The 25,341-nt window shown below is 39.4% G+C and overlaps 1 protein-coding gene across 2 annotated transcripts in view; it reads left to right on the forward strand.

The window, feature by feature from the left end:
* Positions 1–2,525: 2,525 nt before the first annotated feature.
* Positions 2,526–25,341, forward strand: part of scml2 (Scm polycomb group protein like 2) — a 34,210-nt gene continuing 11,394 nt past the window's right edge. For both annotated transcript variants that reach the window (XM_086026374.1, XM_086026375.1), the window contains exons 1-8: positions 2,526–2,677; positions 7,494–7,567; positions 7,712–7,777; positions 8,876–8,946; positions 12,206–12,440; positions 13,272–13,360; positions 13,499–13,742; positions 24,676–24,986. In XM_086026374.1, coding sequence (XP_085882500.1) covers positions 7,546–7,567; positions 7,712–7,777; positions 8,876–8,946; positions 12,206–12,440; positions 13,272–13,360; positions 13,499–13,742; positions 24,676–24,986 — 1,038 coding nt within the window. In that variant the 5' untranslated portion in view covers positions 2,526–2,677; positions 7,494–7,545. The remainder of the gene's footprint in view (positions 2,678–7,493; positions 7,568–7,711; positions 7,778–8,875; positions 8,947–12,205; positions 12,441–13,271; positions 13,361–13,498; positions 13,743–24,675; positions 24,987–25,341) is intronic.

The raw sequence follows: 25,341 nt of genomic DNA on the forward strand, positions 1-25,341 counted from the left end.
CTCAGGGCTCAGGAAGCTGAGCCGTAATTGGTCGTTACCTGAGCCCTGGCCATCCGGATGTCATTGTCAGTCAACAGATGTGACAAAATGGCCGCCCCTAGAGATGGCTAAAAATGTGTGGATTTTGCTGCTTAAGTCATATTCTACAAATGCAATATTAATCAGAATGCCGTGTTTCAACTAGTGGGCCTGCATTCTGCATGCCTATTCTTGAAAAAAATATATGTTTGGGTTGACTTTCCCTTTAAGTAAAAAGTAAACAAAAAAGTACAGACTCTGAAATGTATTTAATATAAAAGCAGATGTGGAAAATACTGACAATCTGTGGTTAAGTAAAAGTACAGATACTAAGTGTTGAAAAATGATAAGTACTGGTTCCACTAAGAATAAGTAAAAATGCACAGATTTTGAAGTGTATTTAAATACAAAAGTTGATGTGGCAAAATAACTCACACACTGCGCATAATTAGAAGTACAGGTACATGCGTAAAAAAGGCTTTGGTAAAAGCACAAGTACTGATTCAACTCTTTTACCTAAGTAAATGTAAAATAGTACAGACTCTGAAATACATTTAAATACAAACGCCATTGATGGTACTCACACTGTGTACTGAAGTATCACTACAGATACCTTTGTAAAAAAACAAAAAACAATCAAAAAAGGTCTGGAAAAACTACATCAGTAAAAGTGATGTGCAATTAAGTGATAATGAAAATGAATTTGAATACAAAAGCAGAGGTGGAACAAGTAATGCAGACAATTATACAAAAAACTGTGATTAAAGTAGAAGTATTGATTCAAGCCTTTGTGTAAAAAAATACAGAAACATCTGTGCCATCTCCTCCTCAAGACAACCAAATCTAAGGTTGTGGACTTGAAAAGGTCCAGGACCACCGCTCAACCAATCAACATTGTGCAACAAGCTTGAGATTGTGCAACAGTACAAGTACTTGCAGTTGGCGTAGCAATGGACTGGATTAGAGCACCGACATAGATGCTGTTCACTTGAAGAGAATGAGCAGACTGTACTTCCTGAGGAAGCTCAGATCCTTCCGTGTGTACTGCAAGATGTTGGAGACGTTCTACCAGTCTGTGGTAGCAAGTGCCTTCTACTTTGCTGTTGTCTGCATCAATCAGTGCCAGGGACAAAAAAGGGTCAATAAACTCATCAAGAAGGCTGTTGACACCATGGGACTGAAGATGGATATGCTTGAGTCAGTGGGGGGATCAGAGCTCGCTGAGTAAACTTCTCTCCATCTAGGACAATCATTCACATCCTCTCCACGACATTCTGCAGCAGCAAAGAAAGTCTTTCACCAACAATATCGGATTTGCTGCCGGAAACACCGCTTCAGATCATGTATCAAATGTCTTCGAACTGTGTACTTGGACATACATCCGAATGTACTTGTTGGCTAATGCTAAGTACTTAGCATTTTTTTCGCCTAATGCCATGTGTTATGCACTTGCACATACGCAAGTAAAAAAAAAAGCATTCGCATTTTTTTGTTTCTGTCCAAAACACATCATTAGAGACTCCCGACTGGTGAGCAACAGAAGCTATACATTAAGGAAGAATAGGAAAGAATTTCACCTAAAGCTTGAAAACAAGTAGTGTCCTCAGTTTCCAAATGCTTAGTGTTGTAAAGGTAATGTAACACAGTGGTAAACATGCCTTTGTCCTATCTTTTTGGAATGTGTTGCAAGCATAAAACTCAAAATGAGGGAATATTTGCAAAAATTAAAAATAGAAAATAAACAGCCCTATTTAGGCATGTGTGTCTTAAATCTTTTTAAACACTTGGCCTCATTTTTACACACAGTATTATCTTTTGATATATGAGTTTGAATTGGATTTGTTGAATTTAGGATGTTGAAATTTTCACAATAATTGTTTTTCTCCTATTCAATTTTTAATACTAATATATGTGGATGCCATTTTTGGCCAGTGTCTTTCTTATAGTGGATGTGAACACTGACCTTAACTGAGGCCAGCAGTTCTTTGGATTTTTTCTAGGTTCTTTTTGTGATCTCCTGGATGTCAAATTTAAACTTAAATGGCACCGTTAGACAGTACAATGGACCCCGCATACTCACATGTTGGCTATCATGGATTTTTGTTTACATATTTTTTTAGATAGTTTTTTGAACATTTTTGACAGGGTCCATTTGACCGTTTTTTCAATGCATTTATTATGGGCGTCAACAATACGAGGATCTCCCAGTGTTTCCGGTCCACTGTACTTCTAAAGGGCCGAGCAAAGCTATCCCACTGAATGATGTCTGTCCACAGAGATGCAGGTGAGGTAATAGACGTACTCATCCTCGTGCTGACAATAACCCGGAAGGAATGCCTTCTTGTTTCGTTGTTACGTCACACGTTGGTTACTATTAAAAATTAATACGAAACAAAATTAGCAGCGATATTTCCACTCGTCTCTCACTCTTTCTCTGTCTTCCTCTCTCTCTCTCTCTCTCTCTCTCTCTCTCTCTCTCTCTCTCTCTCTTTCTCTCCCTCTCTCTCTTGTGTATGTGTGTTGCAGTTAGTCTTGCGTGCGTGTGCGTGCGTGTGTAGAAGCGACGACGGACATGCGCGGAGCTGCAGCGAACATGGCGGCCGCCTGCATCTGACAGAAAGTGAGGCTCCACCATCTAAATAGGCGCTTTCAACACTCGGTACGTCCTCTTTCTCTATTTTCTTCCCCTGCGCCGACTCCCGAGATGTTATTTCACGCCTCTTTCCTGTCATTTGAGCCAGAATTGCCACCCTGGAGGAGATGTGCTGGCAGTGTATTTTTCCTCCACTGTATTGCATGTTGCTTGTGTGAAGGCGACTTATTATTGTTACAGTTCTGTTGTTTCCGCTGAAGTGCGTTTCTTTACGCGTGTGTTCGCTGCATTCCCACGCGATGTTTAGTAAACAAGTGCGCCCACTGAGTGAGATTGTAATCCAGTGTGGTGTTTAATAATTCAACATTAGCAGCCGTTAGCCTTGAGAATAATGAACGCAGTCCCGCCCACAAAATTGGGAAGAATGAAAATGCGTCATACAGTTGTTACACTACTCACTCAGTATCTATCTATCTATCTATCTATCTATCTATCTATCTATCTATCTATCTATCTATCTATCTATCTATCTATCTATCTATCTATCTATCACCGTGACCAAATACATGTTTAAAACCAAATATTTTTTTAATGTTTATAAACAAATGAATTATTTAGGATTAAAAATATAGTACTTAAAATGTAAATACGATGGTGTTTGTTTTAACAAAGAAAACAAAAAGTTGTTGTTTTTAAATTTGTGACACTTGACCTTAAATAATGCATAAATAAATGTTCCAACACAATACAAAATCTGATGGTAATACTGAAAACCCAGTGCAGTCATTGCAAGTCTCCAATTATTTCCAAATATGCAAAGGTATGAACAAACTCAATGTCAAACTGTGTAATCTGATAGCCTTAAAGGGCTGAAAATATGAATATAAAAGAGTCCTCCCATGACAGTTTGTAACTCATTTTCAAATTAAAAACATAAACACTGAAGTTATTTCAGTCCATAAGCATAAGCAGTCAAAACACTGAATAAATTGCATGTCAGGTACATTTTTAGGACTGCTCTTTCACTGTATAGTCAATTATTAATTGTCCTCTAATTCTGCCATTTTCTGGGGTTAACTGCTTAAAACAAAGGCTGTTTCCTGTGTGCTGCAGCTTTACATAATGTATTGTCAAGTGTAATTGATTGAACTTATGTTAAATAATAATAATAATAATAAAAAAAACTAATTCACGCTCAGAACAAACAACCAATAACAGGTATGACCATGGTTATTTATATTAATACAACTAAATCAAACTGGATTTTCAGTGTGTACAGAAGAAAAGCTACATCAAATAAATGAAAACTGTGGTACAGTACTTTCCATTCTTTGAGAATTGACTAAACAAATAACTATTCCTTTTCTGTGACCACTTAAGAATGGTTCTATGAAACTTGGAAATGAAGTTGAAATTGCATTGACCAGTGATTTTCAAAGTTTGGCTTCAGTCCCCTCCGATCAGTTCAGGTTTGAAGAAGTTAAAAATCGTAGTACAAATAAACATATTACTGAGTTAAAATAAATGTATTGCTTTGATAATTTGGGGGAAGGCGAAACTACATGAAAGCCATGTTTGGTTTGATTTACCTCATCCCACATGTGTGCGAATTGAAACATTGCATTTAACCCTCTCGAATTAAGAGTTAGTAATAGTTTAGTAGTACTTCTGTGTAAAAAAAAAAGGCTAACAAAATATTAATGTGTATTATTTAGGGGATTAGCAAAATTAGTTCTTACAAATCTGCAATACCTGCCTGGAGAGGGTTAACAATTGGGACGGCATATTAGAAAAACCCATAAAAGTAATTTTTTAAAAAGTCCTGGGAGAGGCAGGCCACGACCAATTAGCAATGTGAGCTGAAATGACCCAGACTCAAGGAAATGCAGAGTTGAAAGGAGTTTTGTCATAGGTGACATATGTAACGAGAGTCTATTTTGTGACTGGCTCCAAGTCAGTCGCCCCGATCATTCAGAAGCTCCAAAACTGCATTGCTGTCGAGACGATATGTCTCGATAATTTTTCAAAAGTGTACATGAGTGGAAATGATCCTCTCATTTTTCATATGCTTTCTCCTCACCACAATTTAAGCGCAGTCATGGTTATGCACAGGTGCTGGATTACACCTGTCTTCCAGACACCATATTTAAAGATGCAAAATCAGCCAACGCAATTCTTCTCTGGTTTGATTAAATTACAACGCATGTGTTCAACTGCCCTTTCGGTATCTACTTCTCTCAGCGTTTTGTGGGTTTGGGTAGAAATATAGTGGTGCAACGGATCAACTTTGATTCGTGATCCGTACAGATCAAGCACCACGGTTCAGGCCGGGCACGACCCGTGGAATGGTTGGTGAAAAAAAAAATGTGTCCCTTCACATTAAAGTGGAAATCAACCTAAACATATTCTTTTTTTCAAGAAGATGTTCTATGCCGGCCTTCTAGTTGAAACAAGGCATTCTCATAAAAATATCGTGTTTGTGGAATAAGAGTTAATCGACCCATTTTAGCCGTCTCTGGGGGCGTGATCTCATGGATCACGTAAGTTGCATGTATGGAAGCATTTTGGCAACATGGGGTGAAACGAGTGCTCAAATGAATGATACAGGATTTTTTTTCTGCCTCTTGTCCCAATAGTGTCACTGTTGAAACTGCAAACATATTCAATGAACAGGCTGCCTTCAAAATAAAACGTGGTGATGCAACGGCTAACTTGACTTCCGTTTTCGACGTTTCGGCTTGCCTTATCGCAGTTTTAATTGACTTTACATAGTTGCCAACAACATCAACACAACGCCATCCCGAAATCATACCCAGTTGCTAATTTAGGACGCTAACAAATTGTTAGTTAATTACGCCATCATCGTATGATATGGCACAAATCTGCGGTGTTAGTGGCTAGCAGCTAGCTGTTAGCATAAGCAACATGTACCCGGCTGGTAGTTCAACAGCTGTTCCTTGGCTTACTTATTATTTTTTATTTTTTTACTTCTTTTTTGATATTGTGGACCTAGATTACTTTGTAATGCACGTTCCATGTTTTTAATGGAAGGGAATGTGCCTTAAATTGAACTTTGAGGTCTTTTTTATACTGAAAAAAACCCCCAAGCTAAATAAAACTTTCTTATTTTATTTTATAAAACACATTTGGTCATTAAATAATTTTAAGAAAACATTTATCTTAAAATATCTGGCAGGATATTTTGTTATTTTATACACAATCGATGTATAAAATAATAATGTATCCTGCTTATATTGCGTTAAATACCATTATTAAATCCTAAATGGCCAAATTAGACATTTGGAGTTGATTATTTTTTATTTTTTTATACACAAAAGCGTTTTATAAAATAAATGAAGATGAAGTTCTATTTATTTATTTATTTTGCTGGTCTGAAAAACGGTCCGATCCGTGACTCAAAATCCGTGTTCCCATCCAAACCGTGACTTAGTGATCCTTTGCACCACTAGTAGAAACGCGCAATTCATTTTGCAAGGCCTGATTTGTTCTCACAAATTCTGTCATCTTTTCAACACTTTCTAAGAGTGACTGTGACAACATGCTCCTCATTTTAACAATGCCTTTGTCAACCCCTGTCAATCAAAAGCTACAGCTGCTCATGAAACCACCAATTCCCCCCCCGCGCCCCCCATCTGAAGCATGTGAAGCATCATAACGCAAATCTCAGACCAGGGGCCGCTCGAGTGGAAATGGAGGTTGTAAAAAATGAAGTGCTTCCTGGTCTGCTGAGTTCTTAAGCATGACCCTCATGAGCGGAGCAGACTGAGGCGTGCAAACACTGAAGCTGTCTGTCGCTGAGCAAGTGGCAGAGCAGGAATCCTTTTCATGTGCGCCTGCAGACGTCCCACATCCACACGTCTTAATGGCTTTTTATGGCACCTTGGAATCTTTATGGCTCCTTCCCACTCCATGGCTTTGCTCTGCAAAGTCAGAAAAGCTTCGCAGGGCGGAGCGGGTACACCACATTGCAGGGGTTGCACAACTTGCTCTTCTGTGGTGAACATTCTGGATTATTTAAGAATATTTCTGTCTTTTTGCCTTGATTTATTACATTTTTTCACAGTTGAATTTTTGCTACTGACATCTGAAAGTTGGATCATGGTCAGACTTTATCTGGATTATTCTGTAAGATTTTCACCCTCAAAATATGCGGTGACAATCGTAAGGAATTCTTGGTAGTGGTTGAAGCTAATATATTGTTAGCCTATTATCATAATTGTCTAAGTCAATTTTGAGTATTTCCAGAAAACAAGAAAAAACAACAACAATGAATTCAACAACAAAAACAGTCCAGTTGCCTTAATTCAATCTCTGCAGATTACTATGACCTCGATAACTGAGAATCTACTCAAAGAAAAACAAAGTTTTTAGCAAGTACATTAGTGTTTTTTGGGGGGGTGTGTGGCTAGAGGGTTGGTTGTTATCGAGACAGTAAGTCAGTTCAATCAAATATTTTGACTTTTTTTTAAATTGTGGGTTAGCTGCTCTTGATTCACCTTAAAAGGCTGTATGACGACCACATTCCCAAATTAAGGTCCAGTATTCATATAATTCAAATACCATTCAAAAACCATTCAAAATTAAGCAATTTATTCAGTCAATTCATCAAGATTTGCAAATTCAATTTTTAGGTTTGAATGCTGTTACAAAAGTGTTTTTGTTTTGGCGTGTGGAATTACCTACAATAAACAATTGAAAATTGATGGGCAAAAATATACAACATTTATTATTAATGTAATTTACAATAATCACTTCAAATGACTCCAAAATGTATTGTTTTATTATAATCACACTGATTTTTCCTATGGTGTGTGTGTGTGTGTGTGTGTTGATAACTATGATATGTGGTCTGTGCTTTTAGTTCAGAGCCTCTTTGACTTCCTCTGCTGTTGCGGGATAACATCTTGGTCATCATGGGCCGAACGCCACACAAAGGTTGGCTTTCTCTACCTTCTCATGACTCCAATATTTGTAACAGGTGGATTTTTGATAGAGCAAAGAATAATGATCTCAGTCGTTTTCAGGTGTAGCTAATGAAGTGTACCATTTCTAATGCGCATGGCCATCAACTGATTTCAGATCAGAAAGAGGAGAAGAAGGAGAGGCCGAGCATCGGCGCAGGCTCTGCACTCGATAAATCTAATGGTGAGTGCGTCCCTTAATTTTGTCATCAGTTACCTCATTCACTGTTAGAAATTCAGAAACGCCGGGAGTTCATATCTGTGCAGTTTAGAAAGTTGGTTCCCCCCTGGGAAACCAATCTTGGTTTTAAAAAAAGTGAGGAAGTCATGTCGTGCCTTCATACTGATTGATTAATGATTAAAACAATACTGGCATACATCAGTGGTCCCTGACCTTTTTTCTACTGTGGACCAGTTTATACAAATCTACTGTATTCCTTTGTGGACCGGCAACTACGCACTGAGTCGAGGGATGGCGGTTTGGTTGGCGGTAATGGCTTGAAGGCATGCAGCGCTACACCAATAAACGTAAATCCACTGGTTTTGTTTTTTTTCACCAATATTGAATGACTTTTTAGCCTTAGCAATGCGGTTAGCCACCAAGTATGATGCGCTCAAGGCACATTTGTTGACCAATCAGTTTTGAAGGCTTCATTAACTCATTGGAGAGGCGCTCGCCACATATTGTGCAGAGTGGGCTTTGTTCATGCCAAATAATCACCTGCTACCGTAAATCCATATTTCCAATAGGTCTTTTGGTATGGTCTGTGAAATTCAACTTTATTCTTCTTCCTGCGCATAGGCTCTTGTGTTTAATCCTCACTGGGCTTTTTTCATAAGAAACTTTCAAAATATGTCGGTTTATTTTACACATTTTGCTGGCTTGTGAATTTAATATTAGCGTTGCGTGACCAGGCAACTTGACATGTGTCAGAGTCAGTCATATACAGATGTAAAGGTGGGAATCCGGCCACTTTTCAAAATAAAATATTTTTCAGCCTCAGATGATAAATAAACTGAAAGTACTGTAAGTTTCTTTCTTTCATCTGTGTGGCCCGCCGCTGCTCGGTACCGGTCCATGGCCCAGTGGTTGGGGACCACTGGCCTACATGATATACACAGAAAACCAAATATTTAGCCAAGCTATCTGTAAAATGATTATGCATATTTGTTAATTTGAGTGAGTAAATGCCATTTATGTATCTAACAAGAAAGTGGTGCCTTTCTTTTCAAAATTGTGGGCGGCGTTATTTGTTACAGTCTTGTTTGTTTCTTTTGCTAGAGCCATTCAGTTGGGAAGACTACCTGAGAGAGACCTCATCCATTGCAGCCTCGCCTACTTGCTTCAAACAGGTAGCTGACCATTACCAAATATGAAGTACAATGAGCCCCTGTTTATCATGGAGTGTACATTCCAGACCAAACAGTGATGGGTGAAAATTTGCAAAATAGAGACAACATAAAAAACCTTTTGATGAAGACCCACTCAACCACTAAAAACATTTAAACTTATGACAACATACGTTTTACAGTATTACTTAGTGGCTGTTCTCATTCTTTCGCTGTCAAGAAATGGGATACGCTATTACTTTGATAAAACGAATCAAACATTGTATTTTAAGCTAGCGGACGTTCGTTGCCATAACCCTTTAATGGCCACCTCATCCGTTTGGCACACTAACTTTAGAGTGTTTTATATATAGACATTTGCTTGGAAGTGAACTTTAAATCATTAAACCTTCTCCTATACTTGGTATACATGGGTTATGCACAAAAAGAACACTTAAAGACGTTTTGGGGAGAGGCATTATGTACTTTAAGTAGGGTTCCCAGCAAGATGGCAATTTTTCTAAACCCACCCCTCGCTTATAACATATTTCTGGTTGGTTTTTCAAAGGTTGGAATGTTTTTTTGTCATATTGTGGTTTATGAATGACTCCTGAACATAATCAGGTAACTTGTTGAAGAAAAAAAAACAAAAAAATAGGGTATGCGATAATTTTTCTAAAACAAGCTGTGCCAAACGGATACTCTGGACGAATTAGGCATTACAATGTAGCAACAGGACATACACGTTTGTCTGCCTCTGCACACATTCTGTGCATGGTTATCTCAGTCAATAGGTGAATTTGCAGACACAAAGTAGCTTCAGTATTCATTTCTTGTGTTTCAGTGACTAAAGACTCGTGATTGTCCCACCATTCAAATGCAAGCCTTGTAGCGAGTCTTATTGTCGTGACTGAACCAAAGAATGGCATGTGTGGATTTGTCACTGAACATCTGATTTCTGCAGACAAAGACGAGTTGATGGACCTTGTTGAATATCAACAACTCCTTTGCATCTAGATGCAGTATCTAGTCGTTGACATGAATGTCCAACCATTCAAATGCAAGCCTTGTAGCGAGCCTTATTGTCTTGTCTAAACCAAAGCATGGCATGTGTAAATTAGTCACTGAAACTTTCTGATTTCTGTAGACAAAGGCAAGTTGATGGGCCTTATTGAATATCCAAAACACATTTTGCCTGTAGATCAAGTATCTAGTTGAGCCATTCCTGGTTCCAGAAAAAATATTTGACCTCCCTAAAGAAGTGAAGACACCTTTCGGCAACTTCAAAACGATTTTCATGAATGAGATGATCAGGCACGTTGTCTACCACACCAATCTCTATTCTGCTCAACAATTGGGAGATCCAATCAACACAAGCATTTGCAGAGATGGAACACATCCTGGCTATGTTACGATTCATGGGAGTTTTTGAATTTCCTGCCATTGAAGACTACTGGACCATGGAATCACGTTTCCCCGTGACTGCAGAACTCATGCCACGAAACCGCTTCAAGTTGCTACGTCGGTTCATCCATTTTAATGTCAACCAGCAAGTTGCAGAGAGCCCCGATCGTTTCTACAAGATCCGCTCACTGTTTGACATGTTGCGAAAGCATTGCCTCGAAATCCCATCTACTTTTCAAGCAATCAGTGGATGAGGTCATGGTTCCTTGGTTCCATGGTTCCTTACAAAGGCACCAGAGCAGGAAATCTGCGTCAGGAAATCTGCGTCAGTTCGTCCGAAACAAACCTCATGGTTTTGGCTTCAACATCTACAGTCAGGCCTGGAATCTGGTCTGGAATCATCCATGACCTGCTACTCTACCAAGGAGCCTTCACCTTCTTCAACGTCACACTAATAAGTGAGGAAGAAAAGATGCTTCTGCTGGGAGCCAAAGTGGTGCGCACTCTCTGCAAGACCATCCCAGAGCCAAGACTGTCTGTTGTCTTTTGCGACAACTTCTTCACGAGTTACAGCCTGTTCAAGGATCCGGAATCAAGTTTTGGTGTGAAATGCGTCGGCACACCTCGTGAAAACTGCACTGGTGGAGCTCCCTTTGATGAAGGACAATGAGCTGAACAAGAAAGGCCGAGGAGAATTTGATTACAGATCTTCAGAGGGGATTGTTGAGGTCAAGTAGAATGACAACAAGTGTGTAACCTTCTTAGCAGTGCAGTGGGATTTCATCCAACATGTACATCCTTCCACTGTCTCAAGGCAAGCAATCCACGCTTTGCAACATACCACAAGAAAGACAACTGATGTTGCTTGAATCCCAAAGCAGTGTTCAAAGTATTGATATTTTATGAAAATGTATTTGCTTATTTATTGTTTGTGGCCAACTGAGCAAGCTTGATTTCTTTTGAAATAGCCAATAAATAATCCAAAAACACAATTTCACCTGGCTCAGCATATTTTGTAACCATAATATTTAGAAATGTATTTTGTTACAGTTTAGTCAGCGATATCGTTTGGCACAGGTTAATAAAAACTACAATTTTAGGTATTTTATTTAAATGTACATGTTTTTTTGTTATTTGAGTCCCTAATAACTGGGAAATGTAAGGAAACATTTTTTTCAATGACAATTTCTTGGTCCGGCTATTAAAGGATTAATGCCAAAATATAAAACGAGACAGGCTAACGGAAATTAGCGTATAGGGTCATTCTACATTTTTGAAACAATTGCTTCTTTAGCTCACATGCAGCTGCAACACATACAAACCAAGCATGCGACACGAGTATTAAACATTGTGTCATTGAACCCAAAAATGTTCTACCAAACTATATATTTTAATATGATGAAGGTCCAGTAATGGTTGATGTTAACATATAATGCAAAACGTCAATTCAAGGTTTTTTTTCCAAGTCAGTGTGAACAGTACAATTATGATTTATTTATTTATTTATTTATTTATTTATTTTTCCATATCTAACCTGCAGTTTGGACAGTCAGCTCGCGCTCATCCAACAAAGGCAAACATCGCCCAAATTGTTCGACAAAACAGACAAGCTCGAAATGCAATGGTGGATGAAGGAGCAGAAAAGTGTCAGTGGTGAAAAGAATATTTTAGAATTGATAAACATATGAGGGCGGACTGCTTCAAGCGCAAAATCCGTGAACTTGCCAATGCGTTAGAAAGCGGACCTCCACGCGGGGTCACATTGACTTCTGTAAACAATGCGCCACACGGCGGCGTGTTTTTTGCGCATGCGTCACTCAACGGCGTGTTTTATGCGCATGCGCGTCACTTCACGGATGCATTGCGTGTATGTGTGCAGTCCAGGATCCCCCCCTCCAATGACTTCAAGGCTGGCATGAAGCTTGAGGCTCGCGACCCGCGCAACTCCAATTCCGTGTGCATCGCCACGGTGATGGGCATGATGGGTACTCGGCTACGCCTGCGTCTGGATGGAAGCGACAACACCAACGACTTCTGGAGACTGGTCGACTCGTCTGACATCCAACCGATAGGCACCTGTGAGAGGAACGGGGACATGCTGCAGCCCCCGCTGGGTGAGCGCACATTTATGAGCTTGACTGTACCAGCGGCATATTCCATGATGAAATGTCAGAAATCATAAAATAGTAACTAATAAATGGACTGCATCTAGATAGCGCCGTTCTACCTTAATCCACCAATCACCGACCTTGGTTTATGATGCCGCCTCTCACATTCTCATCTTCACACACATTGTGGAGTATAAAAGTAATGATTCCATTTAGCTCCATCTCTTTTAGAGGCCTACTTAATTGGATGCGTTCATGGAGAAAATCCATTGTTAATGTTATTACGTTCGCCGGTGTTTTCCTGCCAAGGCAAATCCTCTGCTACACTTTATTTACTATGTACAGTGTGCTATGATTCTTCATTTTCCCCGAGAAATTTTGGACAATTCTACTCATTGAACATTGGTCCGTTTAGAGACGGCTCTTTTCTTTTCCTGCATGACTTTATCCCAGTGCACAAAGCAAGGTCCATAAAGCTTGGATGAATTTGGTGTTTAATAACTTGAGAGACCTGTCTACACCTGCAAACATCTTTTGAGTGAACTAAAATAAAAATGGAAGCTGTTCTAGTCTGCAAATGACAGAAAGAGAGAGATAGACAGATTTTATTAATCCAGAAGGGAAATTCCATAGGTGTTATAGCTAGTGTCCTAAGCACTATTATTTAGTTCATATAGGGCATGTGATGAATCAATCTTTTTCTTTTTTGACTTCATTGAATTCTACTTGTTGCAAATCAACATGTTTCTATTCATCCGTACATTTTACTACTTGTCCTCATTAGCATTAAAAAAAAGACTAAAATGTAATTAAATATTGTTTTGACTTTGTGTTCAGGCTTTAGGATGAACGCCTCCTCGTGGCCTATGTTCCTCCTCCGAACGCTGAGTGGAGCAGAGATGGCACCAGCCTCTGCTTTTAAGAAGGTTTATCCTTGCAATATGGAGTTAGCACATATTTTAACTATGCATATTTTTGGAAACTAAGCCTAATTGATATAGATAATTTTATTTATTTACAAATATAATGGATATTTGTTTAACTCTCCAAATCCTTGTGTCTAGGAACCTGCTAGCCCCATTAAAAACTACTTCAAGCCTGGTATGAAGCTGGAAGCCGTGGACAGGAAGAATCCTTACCTTATTTGTCCGGCTACCGTGGGTGAGGTCAAAGGTCAGGAGATCTTCGTCATGTTTGATGGCTGGCGAGGCGCCTTCGACTATTGGTGCCCCTTCGACTCCAGAGACATCTTCCCTGTTGGCTGGTGTGTGCTGACGAAACACAGTTTACAGCCGCCTGGAAACTTCTGTGAGTGTAGCTTTCATTTGAATTTGGAATGCATTTTATTTTGACTTTTAGGGAGGTGGGTGTTTGGCCAGCAACGCTGCAGTGGCAACTTACAAATTGACAACAGCTTTGTTGTTGTTTTTGTTTCACATCAAAGGCATTCATGATTCTGAACAAACAAACCACATCATTTTACAGCAGGGGTGTCCAAACTTTTTGCAAAGAGGGCCAGATTTGGTGAGATGAAAATGTGTGGGGGCCGACCATTCAGCTTCAAGTTGCTTTAAATTTTCACAGTATTCATTACCAGTCACCTTATCGTAGTTTGCATGTTTCATCTGGTAGTTCTTTGCTCAACTTAAATTGCTCACATAAGCATTGCTGGTAAAATAAGATTTGCCTTGCTTTGAATGACAGGTCCATAGATTGACTTTATCAATAAATTACAGATGCTACTTCGTATATATTTAAGCATAGCAAGTTATGGAATAGATTTATGTGTAATAAATAATGAGACCAATGTTGCTTTTGTACAACTGCTATAAATGGTTTGAGTATATAAAGGTAAAAACAGTCAAATACACACTTTTTAAAGTATCTGCACTCATTTTCTCACTCTCATGCCATGCGAGAGATCATATAGCTTTGAGCAAATGAAAAGAATACTCTTGCTTGCACAGCTCTCCAAGTAAGAAATATAGCATGCGTGCTCTAAGTTGTTTGTCACTCATAGTGGAAGTTTCAATGCAAAAGTGTCTCATAATACAAAAGAGAATTAATTAAATATTGTACATTTAAACACAAAATTGTTCAACCAAACCATAGAAAGTCGGCTTGCACCCTTGATGGACTAACATAAATCAGCCCAGCTGTTAAGAGTTATTATAAGCTTTTTAAGAACTGCTGCTCTTTGCTTCTACTGTGCTGTATGTTGTGTGGATGCTGCTTGTAAAAGTGTTACAGTATAAAATGGAATTTTTTGTGGACGTGTGTGTGGTGTGTGTGTGTGTGGGGGGGGGGGGGGGTAGGACCTGGAGGGGGTGGGGTCTTGAATTTAACTAATGTTTCTAATCAGTTTGTGACTTTAATCCAGTTTTATTACCGCATAACTTTTGTTTCCATGATAAATTTGCTACTATGAATGCTTAGCAAACATGATCAAATTCCTGCACCACATGTATTTCTATTTTTATTGTGGTCCAGACCAGAATACCAAACTATAAGTGTGAGCAGGGCCTCAAACATGGTGCCTGGTGCTTTTTCTCTTGGAAGGAGTTGTCATTACCACATTTTGCCACTAGAGTGCAGTGACAGAAAATCTTCCTACTGGAGGTGGTAGACTGTATCTTAATTTAACAACGGAGTGACATTACAATCTGTTTTTTTTTTTTTTTTGTCCCTGTCAAAGCAGCATAATGAATCGTGATACTGGAGCCATTATGATTTTTGGCCAATGTCACATGTCAGGCCAGACAGAGCAGCCTTGTTGGAGTCACATGAAACCAGACTGGCTCTAAAAGTCCCCAAAACAACAGAGACCATAGATCTGTGGTTGAGGTCATGAAATAAATACTTACTTCTCACTTTCACCTTTCAGGCTTGGATATTCACAAGGTGTGCTCATGCGGCCCTTAACCTGCTACAGTGCTCGGCATATATGAGTACACCCCCCTTGAAAAATATGAAGATTTAATTCAATCTCTCAATGAACATAAGAACAATTTCCAAATTTTGACAAAATATTTTTTGTACAGTATGGGTTCAACTCCTAACATGAAAGTAAGGTTGATAATATAATGTATTAATTAAAAACTCGTAAGTTTAATCAATTTAATGAATGCAAAAAAATTAATACTGCCCACAACAAAAACGACTATATCTAGTATTTTGTATGACCTCCATGACTTTTATGGACAGCAACATGTCTGCTAGGCCTGGGATGAACAAGTTATCAGTCTTTTTCCCGGGGACTACTTATTTATGCAACACGGTCTTTAATAAATTTGTGAAGAAAATGACTTTTTTGTGTGTACAAATGAACAAATCTTGTTTGCAATATTTTGTAGTATAGTATCCCACAGATAATCTTGATTCTGAAAGGAAACTAAATGTGTTCTTACAAAGCTGTTGGGGTGTACTCACGTATGCTGGGCATTGTACCTGTAATATGGGTCTATTTTATTAGTCCAGTTTTAAGGATGTTTAACAATCTAGGGCCACTATACTTCATCCTGAGATGGAAGGAAGTGAAAAAATAAAACAAAACACTATTATGGGTAGGTTGTTAATAACTGATTTTTTTTTTCTCCAAAAAAATGATAGCTGTCCCAAGAAAAACAATCAGGAGTTATAACTCAATAACAACATACAGTGCAGGTTACTCTCGGACAGCTTGGGAGTCCTCCTAATGTGGCATGTCCATGTCCTTGTGCGGTTATCTCACTGTTCAGACACAACTCACCCCGAAGAAGTTGTCTTGGCACCCAAGGAATGGTAAACACTAACTCAACAGCATTTAAAAAAAGAATGGGGCTATACCCAGTGTCTCAGTGGAGGAGCATGTGAAAACCTGCACTTGTACATAAACATTGGGCCCAGTGCACCAAGCAAGGTCCACAAAGATGGATAGATGCATTTTCAGACCCTCTTTTACCCTAACGTTTGAAATAAGTATAAATAAATTCTTGGGATTGAATGGTTGGACTGTGAAAAGACAAGTAAATTCATCAGTGGCAGTGAGTGAGTTAAAAGGACGGGGACGGACGTCGTCGTCTTTTTATGATTATTTTTATGAATAAGGGCGGAGGGACAATGACGGAAGTGTCCCCAGGTCGTGGACGGAGGACGGACCGGTAAAATAGGGTAGAGTGCCCATCTCTGCCGATACTCTGTTAACTTCCTTAGAGTCCGTCAGTTACATTTTTAAGATGAGAAAGAAGTCACAATTATCACTGGACTTTGTTGTACAGGCACTATCTATTAGAGAAATATAAAAGTAATGATCAAATATATTCTTTTAAAAAAATATTTTTTTTGTATATTTTTCTTTCCTAAGAGTGGCGGTGTAATATTGAAATGAACCTTTTTTTTTTCTGGGTACGGCGTACTTTATCCATGTAATTGATACATGTAAAAATAGCTTTAAATCTGTAAACATTTTATTGCGCAAATGTGTCTTTAAAAAAAATCAAAACCATCAAAAATGTAATGAATATGTTTGAAGTGTTACAAAAAACATATCAAAGGAGATATTTAACATATGATACACATACACACACACCGACTTAAAGTCAGCCGTACCATATCGAATCGTAACACCACTGAAGCCAATCGTCCTTATACCCAACGAATAGCGGGGATCTACTGTATTGTAAGTTGTCCCTAAATATTGATGTGGTGTAGACAAAACAGTCTGCGTCTGCATGAGCAGGACTTTGGTGGTGGAGTTATTGTTATGTTATTAAAATGTGTTGGCGTAGCTATCGGCATAATAATACTGTAGTATGTTGGCATGTCATTTGCACTGATGGTGAAGCTTAATGCTCAGACTATAGCTGGTCTGTGGTCGATATTTAGACACCATGTGTGGAAATCACTTTGACAACAAACTGCAGTGTGACCTGAGCTTTTATTCATGTTTTGCAGGCAGGTATTTGTCTTTCTACAATTGTTATGTCTACTTCATCTATTATTATATTTTTGTATAGGCAAGAATTTTGTCAGACCTCACAAAAACTGTAAAGAAAATGACTCACTCTTTTAAGAAAAGCCTACCCCCACCTTTCTGGCATAAGCATTTTACACCACAATATTTACTTCTATAAATATGAACTATGGGCTTCATTGATAAATATGTGTGTTTATTTGGAGAGGTTTTCTCAATGGATCACTGGCTTATGTTGCCTTTTTCCACTATGCCACTACGTTGGCTTTGTCTACAGTATTTATGCAGAAATATGTTGGTGTCTGCGCCAGATGTAGTTCCCTACTAGACTCCATGGGCAGAAGATTATATTAATCCTCGAGGTTGCACATAACCTGCTTGATGTGACATCCTCACATCCACAAGCACTTCAGGTTGCTGCATGTGGGGGATTTAACACAGATTTGCACTATGTGTGTTTGCACTTTGCACATGCGTTTGTGCGTCAATGCGTGTTCGTGTCTGGCGTGCGTGCAGTAAAAAGGGGATAATGTGCACAGTTAGACAGGTGCCTGGTTTATATGTGAACATATTGGGGGCTTGGGTGCACGGTTAATGAAGTGTTGATCAGCCTTACATGCTTTATGTACATTTAAAATATTTCCATGAGTCTCTTTCAGTCTCTGTGTTCTGTGCTGCATGTGTTTGTCAGAAGCCACTAATGCAGTGCTTCTCAATTATTTTTGTTGCGCCCCCACCGAGGGAGAAGCTTTTGTCAGTCATCTGCTTGCAGCATCCATTCATCTATCCATTTTGTATGCCGCTTATCCTCATTACGGTCATGGATGACTTGCAGCCTATCCCAGCTGACTTTGGGTGAAAGGCGGCGTGCACCCTGGATCGGTAGCTAGCCAATGACATAGCACATACAGACGAAACAACCATTTACACTCACATTCAGATAGCAACGGACAATTTAGAGTTTTCAAAAAACTTAAAATGCATGTTGTTGAAATGGGGGAGAAATCTGCTGTACCCAGAGAAAAGTGCTCAAAGCTGTTATCCAAGGTTGTTGCCACTTGATTTATTAAAACATAATAGTGGCAATTTGTTTTCGGCTTCACCCTCTCCGCTTGTAGCTTTTGCTGTTCTGTGTACGTGTTCATTACAAAGTGAATTGGGAGGTCTGGTCTGAAGTGGAAATACACTGGTACCATCGCTTACAAGTGACCTGACTTATGAGTTTTTGTACGAGCTGCCGCTTTGCTTCTTTTTTTTGTTTTTTGTTTTTTGCTTTGACTTCTGAACAAAAATTTGAGATATGAATGCTATGGGTTGATGTGAAAAAATATTCTATAATGATAAACCACAATAAAGATATTTTCAGTTATTCTATAAAAACATGTACAGCACACTGTGATTGCATAGCTTTTCTCACTCTATTTTGAAGTGACATTAAACAGACCCGCATCAAATGAGGAATGCATCCAGTAGTGATGTAGATACCAATGTAAATAAGAGGCATAAAAATGTTTTCATTAACTGTTGGATTTAATTTTGAAGCGTAGATTTGTCACGTATGATGGCAATCATGATTATCACTTCCCTAGTTTGGTGTTTAGTCTGCCAGCGGCCTCTTTGGAACAGGCATGCTAAATGATAGCTAACTCAAACTAATTGTATTGTTTTTATTATTCGCCGTTTGCCGCCATAAGAAATATAACTATTCACCTAAAAGAGTACAAGTGACGATAGACACGATAGGAGAGAGGTGGCACGCTAAAAAACCTTTCTTTCACCTCCCCTTCTCAAAGGTGGCTATTCCTTGGCAGTCTGTCCTTCAATGACTGAAAAAATTTTAATTAGTGTATTTATTTTGAAGGACAATTCTGGCACCCAATGTTGGTATTTGTTGAAAATGTAGAACTATAAAACTTGTTTTCATAATATTTCGGAAAGAACAATTAATCGAATTCAAATCGAAGGCTGCAATTATGGTGGAAAAAATGGCTTCATTGTGATTGGTCTGTAGGCTTTATTTTTTTATATATATATATAGTATATGTGTATTTTATTCATTATATCATATCATATCAATTTTGTAGAGTACATTTTACTCTAAAAAGACTATATTTGGTCCCAGTAAACAGTGTGAAATTTGAGAATAAAATATTCAGTGTAAAATTCTCAGATCACACTTTACTCTTACTTTACCAAATATAGAGTAGAGTCTTTTTAGAGTAAAATGTACTCTATGATATTTACTGTGTAGTAAGTCCAGTCCACATGTTTACATATCGTCGCTGTCCTGTGAAAAACACTCATGTCCGATTTTGGAAAAAAATAAAATAAACATCTTGTTAATACAATATCTGTAACGCGGAAACACAATTCAAGTAAAAATAAGAAAATTGAAAAAGATGGACATAAGTGTTTTTCACAGGACAGCGACAATATGTTACATTACACACGTCTCATGAAACATGAAAAGTACCTACATAATTATAATAATAATAATAATATAATTTTTAATTGCAATTGGGGCGAACACAATTACATTGTTTTTCCATAATCGTTCAGTCCTAATTGTTTTGTAGCTACACCATTACAATAGTGTATGAAAGAGGAGAACTCCGAATTTCATCATGTTGACAAAAAAAAAAAAATCAAGATTGAAGTGGAATTTTGTGGTTATAGGTCAACGGCATTAATTAATCATGCAGTTTCAAATGAAGAGACTTGTAGTAAGTACACCTTTTGGTCAATTTATCCCAAAAAGTCAAATTAACCTTATAAGAATGACTTAAAGGAAAAAATCAAGACTGCTAAACACTCAAGTGTTGGTCATCAGAGCCACATGAAGATATCAGGGACTTTTGTTGGGCTTCCTACAGCTGCAAAGCTCCTCATTGTTCTGCAGACATGCTGATATCTGACCATGCCACTATTTCCTGACGTTTGGCCAGGCCATCTTTCATCTGAAAATGTCTGAAAAGGCTCGGGTTACAGCGAGGGGACCCCCGTCGGGGCCGCCACACTGTGTGTGTGTGTGTATGTGTGTGTGAGTGCTGAGTGAAAGCATGCTTCTGTGCACGGCAGCCCCTATGAGTTTCTGTCAGGATGCTTCTCATCCAGTTAAATCTTTTACCCAGCCTTCCAAGCTGACACCCCACCCATCTACCCTTTTCGCTCCCAGGAGCCCCAGCGTTAACCCTTTTTCCCCTGACGCTGCCCCCTCCCCCAGAGAGTCGCCGAGAGGCAGGTGACTGATGCAGACTGTCGATATGGCCTAGAGATAACACGAATAAAGGATTCAACCCCCCCAATGCCTTTCACCACACCCACCCACTCCTCTTGCTCCTAACCCCTCCCCAGCCCCTATGCAACCCCCCTTTTCTCATTCATCGGGAGGGAAGCTTCGCAGCAGCTTCGACCAGCGGCAGTAGAGCGGGCTTTGTTGTAGACGCCAAACAGACAAGAGTAGTGCGTGGAGTAGTGTGAAGGCAGCAAGAGTGCCGTACATGAAGCAATGAAGTGCAGAGGATGAGAGCACAGTCGAGAAAGTTTGGACTGCAACCGGGTGAGAGAGAACATTTTTAAACGGAGCCTTGTCTCAAAGAAAGGAACAGGAAGAGACTGTCAGTCATTACCGCTAATACCACAGCTGCTGCTATCACAATTCGGGAAGCCGCAGCTGCAGCACTGAGTTTCTGCTTTTTGGAAGGCATTTCCTGGTGAGCATGTTGTGCGCATAAACAATAGAAACTTTGTGACCCTTAGATCTGTCTTTTTTGGTGTTGTTTTTTTTGTATATCTGCTGTGTTTGTCACAAACGTGTTAACTAACGCTTCTTTGTAATAGCAAGACATTTATTCTGCATGTACTTTGAGACTAGCCGCACTCATGAATATTTCACTTAAGAAAAGGCAAAAGTGGTCGTGAAATTCAGGAAGTGATGGTGTCTTGTGTAAATTTGAGCATTTTTTTTGTCTTTGGTTGTTTTAAGACTTTTATCCGCATGCAAACAGATCCAACTTGTCAGCATCCAGACTTGTGATTTGAGTTATTTGCCTGCACTCAACTGCAAATGTTCGCAGTTTGAGCTGTTTTTATTGGCCGTACATTTGGAGCCCCATTTGTTTTTGATCATTTGTGTCTTGTGGGTAGAGCATCAGGAAGCAGTTAACGCAAGCTTGTGCCTCCTTTTACTCACATTGTTAGGCGCTCTCATTACCAACGGTGAGTATTTTTAGGCAAGCGTGTCGGTCAGGACAGACTCGACTACATTTGGTTGTTTTAGTGAAGTTTCTCAGCTCCTTTACAATGCTCACAACTAGTGTGTGCATGCGTGTGTGTGGTTTTGTGCGTGTGCGTGTGTGCGTGCGTGTGTGTATTTGTATGCGGTTGAATCAACTGATGATGCGAGGAAGCTCAGTTTGTGAAAGGGGGGATAGTGTAATTAGATGAGGAGGAACTCTTTTGGGCCCCTCCCCCACTCACCAGACAGCAGACACACACTCCTCAGCGACCTCATTCTAACGTATGTGCGCACACGCATACACACAAACACACTCGCGTGTTTCCTCAGGCTGTGTTATACAGGTCAGCGGGTCAACTTGGAATGATATAGTCATGATCAGGGCCATATGTCCATTATGTTGAACGGGATGTGTCATGCCTCCACAAATTCTTGAATTATTCTTCTTGAATATTTCTTATCAGGATTATTTTTTGTAGGGCTAAACGGTTTTGAAAAATAAGGTAATTGCGCTTTCTAAAAAGTTATTTATTTTTTACTCAATATTGCGATGGCAATTTAATATGTGATCATTTTTTTCAAGGTAATTTTCCCATGTGTTTTTTAACAAACGCAAGCAATAGATTAATTTGTATTACAATAAACATCCATCCAAAAGCGGACATATTATTAAAAAATGTTGCGGGTCAAAATGTGTATTTTGCGCCACAATAATACACATTGAATAACAATACTGAGAATCAAACGCAGAGACCCCTGTGCCTAAACACTGCAGATTCACTACTAACTCAGTAATCATCGCCTGCGTGACAGCGAATAATCTACATTTCTGACAAGTATACTCACGAAGGATGACGAGAAAAGACGGAGAAGCCATACTAAATGCTAAGCTAACCTAAGATTGACACGGCTAGTGCGTTCAACCCATTAAAGGCGGAAGTCAACCCAAGCATATTTTATTCAAGATTATGTTCTTTGCAGGCCCACTAGGTGAAACAAGGCATTCTGATAAATATTGCGTTTGCGGAATAAGTGTTAATCCTCTCATTTTTAGCTATCTCTGGGGCGGCCATTTTGTCTTCTGTCGACTGAAAATGACAACACAACTGCTCGCAACGACCAATCGCGGCTCAGATTCAGAAAACAGGTCAACTGTGGAGGAATGGCCTATAAACTTAAAAGTATATGAATAAACTGTGAAATATTTATAATTTATCAGTAACGTGATTTGTCCTGAGTTTTGACTTTGACTTTTGAAGTCTGCACAATAAATATTCTCAAAATTACATTACAGCAGATCTTTTTTTTATTCTATTTTATTTTTTCAAATCATTTCAGCTTTGCTTCACGACACAAAATTTTAGCCAGATAACGGGTCCGCCGCTAAACTGAGCCCACAACAGCTAACGAACGCTACACTCTCATTTGTTGACTCACCAGGCCTGGGCCCATCTTTTAAAGCTAAATACACTCAAAAGTCAAAGATGCTATTCTAGCATTGGAACATGAGGACGGCAACCACCAAGTGGACAACAATACTAGCTGCCTCTCACATGCAAATTTTGTTTTTAAATAATGCTCAATCAATTGTTATCCAATTAATGTTAATGATGGGGAGAGTCTGTAAAATAATCAACTCTAAAATATATTTCATAGCTGCAGCCTTAAATGAGCAGTTAAAAATGGATAGGAATATTGTAACAGATGTTGAAATGCGTACGGATCCGAGTTGGCTCCTGGTCTCCTTTTGTGAATGGCTTTGCAGGAGTCACTGTCCTTGGGTCTGCTGTGAGCAAGCACGGCACCTTGCTTTTTCCTCTGCTTGCACATGTGACCGCTCCTGGTGAGCAATTGAGCTGTCCCCTCCACAACCGGAACAAAACACTGCATGATTCCACACCCACTTCTCAATTAAGCAGCTTTTAGTCCCTTGAAAACACCTCTCCAGGAGGTTTAAATGAAAGCCTTGACCCCTCGACAGCCTTCACATTTACTGACAAGGCCCCTGCACACCCCTAACAAAATGTGTTTGCATTGGAATATGTAGTTATCACACTCCTTTTCCATTTTCTTTCCTTTTCACACAACCTCTAATGAGAACATTCTGTGATTATACAATGCTCAGGCAAATGAATTAAGAAGTATTGGTGGTCCCTTTCCAAACAATAGCCTTTTAAACGTAAAACACAATTGGAATGACTCTGACCATTGTGTGTGTTTTTTATTTGTTTGCTTATTTATTCATTTATTGGGGTTGTGTGGTTTGCTTTTATTTACTACTAATATTTTCAAATCTTCTAACTAGGGATCTCTGTTGGAGATTAGTCCCAAAAGAATTTGGCTGGCTGTCATAGGAAATCACTGGAATTAGTATGAAAACCGATGTATCGTGAGGGTGAAGGTGGAAGTCAACCCAAACATATTTTTTCCAGAATATGTTCTATGCAGGCCCACTAGTTGAAATATGCCATTCTGATTAATATTGCGTTTGTGGAATTGAAGTTAAGCAGCAAAATGCACCCACTTTTAGCCATCTCAGGGGGTGGCGATTTAGCCATTTGTGTCGACTGAAGATGACATGGAAGTTGCCCAGGGCTCAGATAACGGCCAATCACAGCTCACGTGGTTTCTGAAGCCGAGCCATGATTGGTCATTATCTGAGCCCTGAGCAACTTCAATATCATCTTCAGTCAAAATGGCCGCCCCCTGAGCTAACTAAAAACGGGTAGATTTCTCATATTAGTTTTCTCATATTAAGCAGTTTTGATGTCTTTTTCAGTCGACAGAAGACAAAATGGCCACCCCCAGAGATGGCTAAAAATAAGTGCATTTTGCTACTTAAATTATATAACACAAACGCAAAATTAATCAGAATGCTGTGTTTCAACTAGTGGGCCTGCTGGGAACATATTCTTGAAAAAATTATGCTTGGGTTGACTTCCGCTTTAACTAAAAACATGCAATTTCTATGATCCATTTATAGAAACCTGTCATATTTCCATTTCCAGTTCGTCAAGTCGGATAACAGTATAATGTTTCTCGTCCTTTTCCAGTCACCCTTCCAGGCGCTCTCCACGCCCCCGTTTCGTCGTCCTCCTCCCCCCTCACAACACGCCGCTCCACTTCCAACTCCTCGGCGTCCGCGATGCAGACCTCATACCGACTGCCCAACCCTTTGCCGCCCCTGCCTGTTCGTAAGGGTGTCCGAGGTCGCCGTCCCAAATCGCAGACTATTGCTTTGTTGAAGGCAGCGGCTGAGGCCGCAGCAGCTGCAGCGGTCAACGGAGCGTCGCCGAGCCCCGTCAGGTCCACTCAATTGGCCCCCAGACCACACAGGAAGAGAGGACCCAAGCCTGGGAGCAAGGTGAGATGAGACTGCCATGTTTTCTTTTGATCGTTATGGAAAAGATGGTTTTACATCATCAAAAGTTTTTCACAAGGGATACGTTCCAGACTCACGCGTTACTGAAATACACCACACCACTCGCAGACTACTTAAATTATATGTCACTGTTTGTAAAAAAAACCAAAACAAACAAAGCTCTGCTCATTGTCCCATACCAGAAAATAAAATTAAACATTGTATACCAAGACCAACATATTCAGCCAAACCCTATGGTACAGCTCCTCTCAGCACAGCACAGTACAGTACAGTACAACTTCTCTGTGGGCTGAGTAGGGGACCTTCTCTACCTCTTCTTCTCTTAATCACGCTGCAT

Source organism: Filicampus tigris, chromosome 3 (genome assembly GCF_054856515.1).
Source record: "Filicampus tigris isolate MCC_2025a chromosome 3, RoL_Ftig_1.0, whole genome shotgun sequence".
NCBI lineage: Eukaryota > Metazoa > Chordata > Actinopteri > Syngnathiformes > Syngnathidae > Filicampus > Filicampus tigris.